Here is a 13116-nt window from a genome sequence, read left to right as displayed (position 1 = left end):
ATGCAAAACAAACAGGCAGTACCATTAGATTCTTTTTTTATGTTGTTTCTAAATTTCATTGTCACTTTTGTAACAAATAACAATGCACACCTGCTCCTCCTGATAGTCTCAGATGTAGACTTAATAATATATTTTTCCTTTTATTGAACTTATGACACATCATAATTTCAATATAGGCTCTTTGTTGAAAAAGGTATATGCAGTTTCAACTGAAATTTTATCTGTGATTGTTTGAAATATTATCCATAACCAGATTTGAAATTGTTAAAAAAGTGGATAAAATGGAAGGAAGGATGATACTGATTAATAGAGATATGCTGCATATTATACAGTATAATTATCATTTCAGAAAGTTTCTTTTTCTTTTTTCTTGTGTGCATTTAAAGAGCTGAATCTGGGACCATCAAGAGGGAGGGGGCTAGTTTGCATTGTTAGAAAAGTAACTATGAGAAATAGCATATAACATTATATCTAGTTGTACCATAGTTATTTATATAGTATGTTGCCTTCAGAAAAGCAAGATAGGTTGCTTGTTCTTCAGGAAAGCAACTGTGATACTTGAAGAAAACATAAAATAAGGAATATAATGCTACTGATTTTATTTCATTTGTATGTTTGCTTTACAAGAAGTCAAATAGTAGGTAAACACCAGTTCTTTTCATCTTCTTACACTTTTGGGCTACAAAAAAAGATACCCCAATAGCTGGATTGATAATCAATACTTGAACAGTAAATTCACAATTGTCTCAAAACTGTCTTAGTAAGTATGTGATTAGCTTGAATATTGGTAAACTATGAGTTGTTTTCATATCTAGATAGAAGGTGAGCACACCATAGTGTTAGGCAAATATTGAAATCCCAGTGATACTTAGAGCAGAGCTTAAATTAGTCAGCTATCAGTGTAGTTCTATATAAGCTTATTATTTGACAATTAGGATCTACTAGCCAGGAAAACAGTTTGTGGTAACAAACTGTAGTAAGGAGCGACCTGGCTCAATAGTAAACGAAACTCTAAAGAACAGAATTTTGATGCTAAAAGATACATCAAAAGAATTGAATTTTAATGCTGATTTTAAATATATAAGTTTCATCAAATTTAATCTTTGTCATCAAAAGTTACGAGCCTGAGAAAATTTGCCTTATTTTGGAAAATAGGGGGAATACACCCCCTAAAAGTCAAAGAATCTTAACGAAAATCACACCACACCATTTCAAGCTCCTATCTACAAAAATGTGGAATTTCGTATTTTTTGCCAGAAGACAGATCACGGGTGCATGTTTATTTGTTTGTTTGTTGTTTTTTTTCCAGGGGTCATCGTATCGACCAAGTGGTCCTATAATGTCGCAAGAGGGCTCATTCTAACGGAAATGAAAAGTTGTAGTGCCCTTTTTAAGTGACCAAAAAAATTGGAGGGCACCTAGGCCCCCTCCCACGCTCAACTTTTTCCCAAAGTCAACAGATTAAAATTTTGAGATAGCCATTTTGTTCCGTATAGTCGAAAACCATAATAACTATGTCTTTGAGATGACTCACTCCCCCACAGCTCCTAAGGGCGGGGCTGCAAGTTACAAACTTTGTTCAGTGTTTACATACAGTAATGGTTATTGGGAAGTGTACAGACGTTTTCAGGAGGATTTTTTTGGTTTGGGGGTGGGATTGAGGGGAGGGGGCTATGTGTGAGGATCTTTTCTTGGAGGAATATTTCATGGGGGAAGAGAAATTCAATGAAAAGGGCGCGGGATTTTCTAGCATTACTATGAAATAAACAATGAAAAAATAAACACGAAAAAGTTTTTTTCAACTGAAAGTAAGAAGTAGCATTAAAACTTAAAACTAACAGAGATTATTACGCATATGAGGAGTTCTAAAAATACTTTAGCATAAAGAGCGAGGTATTTAGGAGGAGATAAATACCTTGCTCTTTATGTTAGATTTTTTTTAGTAATTTCAACTATTTATTCTACGGCCTTTCTTATTCAGGGGTCATTCTTAAAGAATTGGGACAAAACTTAAGATTTAGTGTAAAGAGCGAGGTATTAAAGAGGGGACAAACCCCCTCATATACATAATAAAAAATATAAGAGTATAAAAGTTTGTTACGTAAGTTAATTCTTAAGTTACGTTTATTTTTTACTAATAAAAACTTTTGTTAAAAATTAAAAGTTCTAGTTGCCTTTTTAAGTAACCGAAAAATTGGAGGGCAACTAGGCCTCCTTCCCCACCCCTTATTTCTCAAATCTGATCAAAACTAAGAGAAAACCATTTAGCCAAAAAAAAAGAATTAGTATGCAAATTTCATTTTAATAATTTATGTGCTGAGAGCCCAAATTAAAAATGCATTAATTCAAAAACATTCAGAAATTAAATTAAAAAACTAGTTTTTTTTAACTGAAAGTAAGGAGCGATATTAAAACTTAAAACGAACAGAATTTACTCCGTATATGAAATGGGTTGTCCCCTCTGCAATCCCTCACTCTTTACGCTAAAGTTTGACTCTTTGCCACAATTCTACTTTTAAAACAATTAAAAACTTTAGCGTAAAGAGCGAGGGATTGCGGAGGGGACAACCCATTTCATATACCGAGTAATTTCTGTTCGTTTTAACTTTTAATATCGCTCCTTACTTTCAGTTAAAAAAACTATTTTTTTTATTTAATTTGACAATTAGGATCTACTAGCCAGGACAACTTGCTAGCTATCAATAGAGCTATAGTCAGTATACACTGTGAAATTAGTCTACTATTTGACTATTAAACCCTTATTTATATGTCCACTTGAGCTTGATTTGGCTAACTAGTCAGCAAGGAGTTGAGCTGTGGTAATAAGCACTCTGATATTAGCCTTGCTATTAAAATATCAGATATAAAAAGTGATAAACCAGTCAGAAAGAGCAGTTAATAATAGTGATAATCCTAAACAAGGAAAGTAGAGAAAACAGAAATGAGCAAGTTGGCATTAGACCATGAAAAAAAAAAACAGCAACACACAAAGCAAAGCAGAAAGGAGGGGACCTTATCTAAGAGGAGTAGTTTAAAAGTTATGAATGTTGCTGAAATGCTTCTAAGGAGACCAAGAAAGATGTCTGCTCGGATAGAACTTTTAAATGAAATCAACTAAACTATTGAGGATTTTCAGTTGGCCATCAAATATTTAGGTATAATAAAATAACAACAAGGAGTGATTGCATGGTGAGGAGAGAGTAAACAAAAACTGGAACTTGGCAGTAGAAATTCATGGTATGCGGAGTAAGATAAATTTAGATTTTTTTGGTAAGTTATATGTTCAACTGATGATAGGCCTGTATCTATGTAAAGGTTATTTTAAAAAGTATAGCTGAGAAAGCTAAAATCTGGCTTTCACTGCTCCATTTTGATAATACTGAAGAGACTACAAATGAAATTTGTTGTGTCTCCCAACACTGAGCAACAATATAACAAATATGGAAACATAAAACCATAATACAGAGTAAGTGTTATACCTGGTGAAAGATAAGAATGCATAGCTTATAGGAACAGTTCCTTTCCTAGGGTGTGCTTTACCTTTGTCATTCATCTATCATGTATATAAGGCTATATGTCACTTTTCCAGTGTGTGAAAATCATTTTCTTCTTTGTCAGTCCATTCTCTTTTTAAAGATATTCAATGAAGAAGATTGCACTATCTTGTCTACTTGACTATTGTAATCATTCACACTAGTTACTGACCATTATGATTCTTAATAATGGGTTGGAGCTATTTCTTTTATAATTTTGGCAGTGCCCCCTGGCTGCTTAATATTTTGGAATAAAAAATTTGCCTCAAATCTTCTTTCACCAAGTTCATCTTTGAGTCTTTATTAGGGTAAGACATGCAATCTAAGGGCATTGAGGTGTGCTTCGTAAGAGATTTTTTACAGCTGGAACCTGCTTTGTTGCTTTTTGCCATGTTTTTTCAATCTTCATAGAATCTCCTTCATAACATAGGCCTCAGAAAATGTCTATATATTTGATAGTAGGATGTACTATACATTTAAACAATAATGAAAATATCCTGCTGCTTATGTGCTTGAATGGTCAGCATATCTATCCCAAGAGTCTTTGACAGCAACTTTTGATAATTGGACATGAAATTTGAGGTTGATAATCAATATCAACCAACATTTGGCTGCCCTAGATTTGTAATTTCTTCCTATTCCAATTAAATGGCCTTTTTGTTTTACAAATTTTTCTAAGAAAATTGAGACAAAAAGTCAAACTTCAGTGGAAAAAGCAAGGCATTGAAGAGAGGGCAGCCCCCCATCATATACTGAATAATCTCTGTTCATTTCAAGTTTTAATTTTGCTCCCTATTTTCAGCTTCAAAAACTTTCTATTTAACTTACTATCGTTTTTCAAATATTGCCAATAACCCCTTCTCTATGGAAAATCCCCTCCCCCACGAAAAATTCCTCCATGGAAAGTTCTTACCGTGTAAAATTTCTGCCTCGGAAAATTCCATCCTTGCAGACAGTTTGGCGTTGATTCCCTTTAATTTTTTTTGAAAAAGACTGTTTTATTTAATTTCTGGCTATTTTCTAAATCATGCCAGATTCATAGAAGATTCATGCCAGATTCAATATGCCTTCATTCATAGAAGCTCTCCTGGGCTTGGGAGTTGCTTTCTGATCTTCTAGGACCATTGGTTTGGTGTAATCACCCCAGAAAAAATAGATACATCCAAGATTTTCCTCCCTGCAAAAAACAAACAAACATGATTCCACATTTTTGCAAATAGGAGATCAGAACCTCTACAGCAGGACTCTTTGATACACTGAATCAGGTGCTATGATTTCAATTTAGATTCCTTGACCTTTGGGGTGTTACTCCCCTTTTTCAAAGATCAGGCAAATTTTCTCAGGATTGTAGTTTTTGATGGGTAATACTAAATTGAGTGTATTTACATATTTGGAATCAGCTTAAAAAGCTAATTCTAAGATCATATATCTGTTGTTATCAATTTTTTTTTTTTTAGTTATGGGTACTATTTGGCCAAGCTTCTCCTTTCTTGCAATTAGTTACTATGAACCTTTGTACCACCTTTGAGAAATTGTATATTCTCCTCAACACTCTGCCTGCTGTTGATGAGTGACGACGTTACTTTAATATATGGAAGTCCAGTAGAAAACCCTTATTAGATCACAGCCAGTAGTTAAGTGTAGCCCACATATTCAGGAACAACTCCAGATTATCTGTAAATGGCTTGCTAGGAATAACTGGTTGAAAGTCCTTACTATGTATAACAGCAACAATATGATAGAAGAGGACACTGGTCGACTTTAACAAGAGTGCACAGTCCTTTTTCCTGAAAGTTTTTAGACAAGTCACAAAATAAGCAATGGATCACTAAAGTGATTAAAGACCTCATTAAATCAACAAGTGAGTTCTGTAAATCAGGGTATGGAGATGAGACTAAAAAAATGCACAAAATATCATATGTCATAAAATAAATAAATATAAAAAGGAATTTGCTGCTCCAATGATAAACAAGCCCTGAAAGCCAAACCCTTCTTAGATTCCATCAAAAGGCCTAGGAGGTGCCCTAAATAAATATATAATTAGGCCAAAAATGTTGTTTTCACATGTTTTGACATATCTTGTGAAAATGCTAACAAGGAATCCACATTGCACACTGCAGTGAGAGGATTTCCTCTAGAATTTTTCTTAAGTACACATGGAAAAAATTAATAATCTACGTTTTAATACATAATTTCTTCATTTCTTCTATCCACTTGTCCTGGAAAACTCTGTTGACTCCCTCGTTTTTCAGAGTTCTATTGCTTTGTAACAATGTCAGTTTGGAGCTAAGCGATATTTCAGATAAGCAGTTCAAAGGGAGTCGAACAGGACGTCTTTATTTGACATCACATCGCATGATCTTTCTTAATTCAGACAGTAAAGATGCCTTGAAGTCAATGAGTATTCCATTTGTCACTATGAAAGGGGTAAGTAGAATTTTTGGCTTTTAGTTATTCATTTTTTTCCTGTTTCCTTTTTCTTTGGAATTTATTTGCATCGATCAAAAGCTTTTGCTATAAAAAAAAATGCTATTATAAGACAGAGATCAGATTTATTTCAACAAAGAGACTATCACAAGCCCAAAAGGGAAAAAATAGCAAAAATATAAGAAATGGTCAATTTCACAAGATCATAAAATTGCAATCAATAAAGAAGTCAAAAAATAAAACCAAAAAATGAATACAAATTTAAACAAAATTCTAGCTAGCAGGAATTAAAAAGTTCACAATTACAAAATAAACACTAAACCTATAAGATAAAAGTGGAGTGAGAAGGTTTATTGATTTAAAATTTCAACTATTTGACGGATGAACGTCCTTCTATATCTTTCTGTGGAAACTTTTATTGGGGCAAGAAGGGGGATTTTTCTTGAAACAGAACATGAGGGGCGAGTACAGGGGGTAAATGTTCACTAGGGAAAAGAGAATTAGTACGAAGGTTATGCATGGTATCATGGGCAAAACGCAAGGAAATTTGTGCTCTCCTTTCCTTAAGGAGATTTGTCTATGCACACTGATTTGGATATTGTTACTGCATAAATTCCGTCTTTGATTTGTAAAAATAATTATCCATCAGCATTTTCTCACAGGGTTCAAGTGCCATATGGCAATCCACTTATTTAGTTCATTGTAGATCTTAAGAATTTTGGATTCTAAAAACTGATATAATTTGAAGAATATTCTATGGTGAATGAATACTTTACAAATAATAAAACAATCCTTTTGGGTCTTGCTGCAAGTATATCGCCATTCATAACAGTATATATGAATCTGGATTTTAATAATGTATAAGCTTTTTATCTGATTATTGAACTACATCATTATTTGTCAGCATTAGACTACGTCTCTTTGGTCAAAATGGACCTACCCTAACAAACCTGTTAAGTCCCTTATGTAGATTGAAATATAGTTTTTAATTGCTTTTAAATTGTTGTTTTTTCAAGTTTAAATTGTTTAAAGATTTTAAGATTATTTAAGATTATGGAATTGAATTTATTTGTAACCTGTTGTAAAAACAATAACGAACAGAGTATAAGAGAAAAAAAAAATAGAAAAAAGCTAAAGAAAAAGACAGAAAATGACAAATAAAATAAAATTAAGATCCATAGAATAAGCACACAAGCATAGTAATTAACCTAATAATCATACAGTGTACATAACAAGCAAAAAAGACATAACACAAGCACAAATAAAACAAAATTGAAATTCATAGAATAAGTAAAAAAGCACAATAATTAACCAAATAATCACACAGTATACATAACAAGCACAGAAACAATAAACGTGATACATTTATTGTTTTAAAAGAAAACACCATGGGTAATGGGTGTCCATTAATTTCGTTATTGTAAGCTTCAATGCGTCTTGTGATAGCACCATTAGGGTCAGTAATACCATATCTTCTATTGACCCAAGAATTGCTTGCCTAGGGGGGAGGCCTAGGAGATATTAAGCATACCGGTAACAAAGTCGTCAGAGCTGTTTTGATTCTGTTGTCGAAAAGATACGCCGAAAGGGTGCAAGGTATAAAAAGTTTGGGAGTGTGTATGAGTCATATAATTTAGCTAGTAGCGGACGATTAAAACGGAGTTTATTATAAACTATGCTACCGTACGCAGTGGACGTCCGGCGTTGGAAATGGCGGAAGAGGAGCGTTTTAGTTTCTTTAAGGGAGTTGCTGATTGAGAGGCCAAGATATTCCATTTCCAATTTAGGAGCAACCAATACTCCATTAAGATCAGCTTCAAATCCATTGGGAACTGGACCCAGTCGAATAGTACCACTTCTGGCTTTTCAGCGTTAAACTTAAAATTTATTTTTGAATACTCTTGACACAAAATAGAAATTTTTTTCCAGACATCAGTACCTCAGCTGGGGTTGAAGACATCGTCTGCGTAAGCAATAATAGATACATCTATCAATTCTAAAATACAGGAAGAAACCACTTGGGACTGCGTGTCCAGAATACAGTTGTTGAACACGATTGGGGATGTAAAAGTGCATTGCCTTACTTAGCCACGAATAGGTATGATTATCTTTGTAATCATTCCGTCAGGAAGATTAACAATGACAGCTAAACTACTACTACTAATAACTTACCGTAGCGCCAAGTCGCCTGAGGTCAACGCAGCTTCGTATGCTGTTAGAAAGTTCAAATAATACAAGTACTGACCCTGGGTCTATACAATTCAGTGAGGATATGTGCGTGAATTATCGAATCAAAAGCCTGACTAAGGTCATGGCTCCTTAGAGCAAGTGCCTCTCCTGATTTATCAGCATCAATCAAAACTGACGACAGTGCCGTCAGTGCATGAGCGCACCCTATTCCTTTCTGGAACCCAAATTGGTGTGGGGGCATATAACATTTGTCAACCAACTCAGGCATTATCAAGTAAAAATAAAAAAAATATATTGAAATTGTTTTTAAGATTTGTCTGTGTCAAATGAAAATATAAAATAAGGACACAAATCTCTAAAAGAATGAATTACAGAAACTTTTTAATCAAAATTTAAGAGATATGGTAACAGAGTTTTTTGGGTGAACGTGCAAAATAACCCAAAGATGCATTTTTATGTTTGTATTTTTCTGGTTAGTATTTGAGATAGTCTTTTTTTTTATTATTTACAGTTAAATCTCCATATAACACTAACAAAAATAAAAAATCCATCTCCAAAATCAATCTATTTCTAAACCATGGTTAAAATAAATACTAACACTTAGCTTTAGTATATAAAAACAAATACTTAGAGGGTAAATCCCCCCTTCTTGCTCGTAATTTTTATGCCTTGCCCAAATGGCTCTTAATTTCCTTTGTTCCTTCTCTGATGGGACTTTTCCTAAAGGCTTAGGTTGACATAAATAGAGCAGGACTATAGAGATTGCACCTTTCATATACAGTGTTTGAAGGTTTTTGTGAACCATTGATTGGTTTGGGAGAATACTGCCTCTAAGAGTCAGCTCACTTGGGCATGCTCAATTTGTGAGTCCATTACTGGACTGTATGCTAAGTACCCAGGTAACCTTCTTTCCCTTTATGAGCCTACCTAGACATTTAAGAATACCCTAATATGGGAGCCACATCTTCTATCAGGCAGGGGGATTAAAGTATTTTGCTCGCTTCTTATTTAGTATTGCAAGGTATAAACAAGTTTATTCTTCACCCGAGAATTTATACTCTTTTAATGCTTATAATTATATATTAGCTCTATTTCCCTGAGGTTAAATTATGTCAGTGCTATTTTTGAAGGTCTTAAAAAGCTGTATGCTAGAGAACCTCTAGTAAAATCTACATTCAGTTGCTTGAGAAACTCCCATCAACGCCCCTTCTTTCTTGAGCTTTCACTGAGTCTGCTATGTTATTTACTCTGTAAAAAGCAATAGCCCATTAAGTAAACATAATACCACTCAATATATCCATTCCTGTTGATATCTTGTATTTATCACATGGGATGGATTTATTTTATATACTTTTCGTATAGCTTTTGTTCCCCAAAATAAATGCTGGGCCTTGTATCTCCCCCTATCTATACTTGCAGACACTGTCTTCACAAATGCTAGTAGTACAAATGAATATCCCAATACTTAGGTTTTCATTAAATAAAACCTTCCTGTTAATGCTTAAATAAAATCCTTGCGGCAGCTTTTTCTTAGTCTGCTACGATGAGATTCCATTAAAAGGACATTCCACTTCGACTTTTCTATATCTTTCTCTTCATAGAAAATGTTTATTCTTGCCCCTCCACCTCTCCCTTACTCCTCCCTTCCCCTTGCAAAAAATGAAGTAAGGATTCTTTTCTTCAGGAACCACATAGAAGATGAACTGGAAAATAAAAAAAATTCTTTCTATTTATTTTGAACTTCATCTTACATATTTGTTTTTGAAAATAATTCAAAGCAATATAAATTTTAGGTTGATCTGGAGCAGCCAGTATTTGGTGCCAACTATTTAAAGGGTAAAGTGAAGGCCCAACCAAATGGTAACTTTGAAGGTGAAGGCAAGTTTAAGCTTTTTTTCAAACATGGTGGAGCCATTGAACTGGGTCAAGCAATGCTTGCTGCTGTTACTATGGGTAAAATATGCATATTGTCTTCATATTTTTTCACTTATTTTATTTGCAAGCAGTGCGCTTCTCCCTCTGTGTTGGCTCAACACCATTAGGTTATGGTAACAGTAACAGAACGTAACGACACGGTAATAAAAGAGCAATAGCGGAAACTGAAAAGAAAATGAATTTGTTCAAAAAAGAATGTGAATGTTTTCTTTACTGAATTTCGGTTTCATTTTCTCAGTTAGGTAGGGTTCAATAAAAATGGTTGTTTATTTTAAGTATCTTGGCCACTGAAAAAGGGTAAAGAAGAGGTTGACTATTGTATGAAGAAGTTCCTAATGGATAAAACACTTGTTGTCTCAAAAAGTGTTAATTTTACTTACTTTGGAATATTAATGTACCTTTGCCAGGATACTGGCCTTTTTACCTTTTCAAATTCACATATTTTCCAGAACGATCTTATTGGCATTCTTCTTGACACCTTAAGGCTAATTTTTTGGCAATGAAACGTTAAGTTTTTTACTTTTTTAAAAGAGGTAGTCTACTAGCGGCATCTAATCTAATATTAAAAATTAGATGGGGATCAAAACGGCAAATTGTCCTAGATTCTGAAAAATAAATCCCTCCCCCCGTCCTCCTAAATTTTCTTAATTTGACGCCACTGAATATATGCCTGTTGATGAAAACAATTTTCAATCGTTAGTCCTTCTGAAACGGAATCTTTAAGGAGCCATTGGGACGTTGTATTAAATGATTAAATAAAGAAAAACAAGTTTTTTTAACTGAAAGTAAGGAGCGACATTAAAACTTAAAACGAGCTGAAACTACCCCGTATGTGAAAGGGGTTGTTCCCTTTTCAACGCCCCGCTTTTTACGCTAAAGTTTGACTCTTTCTCTCAACTCTACTTTTTAAAACAGTAAAAACAAGGAGCTGCACAAATTGACTTGATAAATCCTTTTTCTCAGACTCGACCATCTGGGGGGCTAAAGGGAGAGGAAAAATTAGAAAAAATGAGGTATCTATAACTTACGAGTGGGTGATCGGATCTTAATGAATTTTGATATTTAGAAGGACGTCGTGACTCAGAGCTCTTGTTTTAAATCCCGACCGGCATTAAGCCTCTGATCAAACAGTTCGTGGTAACGAACTGTAGTAAGGAGCGACCCGGCTCAATAGTAACCGAAACTCTAAAAAATGGAATTTTGATACCAATACCTACATAAAAAGAATCGCATTTTAATGCTGATTTTAAATATATAAGTTTCATCAAGTTTAGTCTTACCCATCAAAAGTTACGAGCCTGAGAAAATTTGCGTTATTTTACAAAATAGGGGGAAACGCCCACTAGAAGTTATAGAATCTTAACGAAAATCACACCATCAGATTCAGCGTATCAGAGAACCCTACTGTAGAAGTTTCAAGCTCCTATCTACAAAAATGTGGAATTTTGTATTTTTTGCCAGAAGGCAGATCACGGATGCGTGTTTATTTGTTTTTTTGTTTGTTTTTTTTTTGTTTTTTCCCAGGGGTGATCGTATCGACCCAGTTGTCCTAGAATGTTGCAAGAGGGCTCATTCTAACGGAAATGAAAAGTTCTAGTGCCCTTTTTAAGTGACCAAAAAAATTGGAGGGCACCTAGGCCCCCTCCCATGCTAATTATTTTACCAAAGTCAACGGATCAAAATTCTGAGATAGCCATTTTATTCAGCGTAGTCGAAAAACCTTATAACTATGTCTTTGGGGACGACTTACTCCCCCACAGTCCCCATGGGAGGGGCAACAAGTTACAAACTTTGACCAATGCTTACATATAGTAATGATTATTGGGAAGTGTACAGGCGTTTTCAGGAGGATTTTTTTGGTTGGGGGAGGGGTTGAGAAGAGGGGGATATGCTGGGGGAACTTTCCATCGATAATTTGTCATGGGTGAAGAAAATCTCCATGAAGGGAGCGCAGAATTTACTAGCATTATTTAAAAACACAATGAAAAAATAAATATTAAAAAGTTCTTTCAGCTGGAAATAAGGAACAGCATTAAAACTTAAAACAAACAGAAATTATTACCCATTTGAGGGGCTCACCTCCTCCTAATACCTCGCTCTTTACGTTAAAGTATTTTTAGTAATTTCAACTATTGTGATTCTGGGGTCATTCTTAATGAATTGGGACAAAATTTAAGCTTTAGTGTAAAGAGTGAGGATCTGACAAGGGGGCGAACCCTCTCATATATGTAATAAAAATATGAGAATACAAAAGTTCTTTACGTAAGCTAATTTATAAGTTACGTAAATCTTTTACTAATAAAAATATTCGTAAAAAATTAAAAGTTCTAGTTGCCTTTTTAATTAACCAAAAAATCGGAGGGCAACTAGGCTTCCTCCCCCGCTCTTTTTGTCTCAAAATCATTCGATCAAAATTATGAGAAAGCCCTTTAGCCAAAAAAAAAATGCAAATTTCGTTTTAATTATTCCTCTGCGGAAAGCCAAAATCAAAACATGCATTGATTCAAAAACGTTCAGAAATTAAATAAAAAAACAAGTTTTTTTAACTGAAAGTAAGGAGCGACATTAAAACTTAAAACGAACAGAAATTAATTCGTATATGAAAGAGGCTGCTTCCTTATCAACGCCCCGCTCTTTACGCTAAAGTTTTTTACTGTTTTAAAAAGAAGAATTGAGAGACAGAGTCAAACTTTAGCGTAAAGAGCGGGGCGTTGATGAGGAAGCTCTTTCATATACGAAGTAATTTCTGTTCGTTTTAAGTTTTAATGTCGCTCCTTACTTTCAGTTAAAAAAACTTGTTTTTTTTATTTAATTTACCTTTTAAATCAATCTATTGATTTTTAGAATTTTGTTAGAGCTCATGCCATATGAGCTCTTGGCTCTTAGCTCTTCTTGCCTCGTCACAAGTGCCGTATGAGCTCTTAGCTCTTGTTTCAAGTCCAATGATAAGACTGCTGGAATAAGGCTAGAAACAAAAGACTTGAATAGTAAAGACATTAAATGTATGAAATATTTTTACTACATTAAATTT

At 34.1% G+C, this 13116-nt stretch overlaps 1 protein-coding gene across 1 annotated transcript in view; it reads left to right on the top strand.

Annotated features, from left to right (window-relative positions):
- LOC136036226 (WW domain-binding protein 2-like) overlaps positions 1-13116 on the top strand; it is a 32945-nt gene that overhangs the window by 9540 nt on the left and 10289 nt on the right. The window contains exons 2-3 of the mRNA XM_065718323.1: positions 5786-5960; positions 9944-10103. Of these exons, the coding sequence (XP_065574395.1) occupies positions 5786-5960; positions 9944-10103 (335 nt within the window). The remainder of the gene's footprint in view (positions 1-5785; positions 5961-9943; positions 10104-13116) is intronic.

The sequence above is a fragment of the Artemia franciscana genome, chromosome 15, assembly GCF_032884065.1.
Source record: "Artemia franciscana chromosome 15, ASM3288406v1, whole genome shotgun sequence".
Lineage (NCBI taxonomy): Eukaryota > Metazoa > Arthropoda > Branchiopoda > Anostraca > Artemiidae > Artemia > Artemia franciscana.
This window is presented reverse-complemented; position numbering and strand designations above follow the sequence as displayed.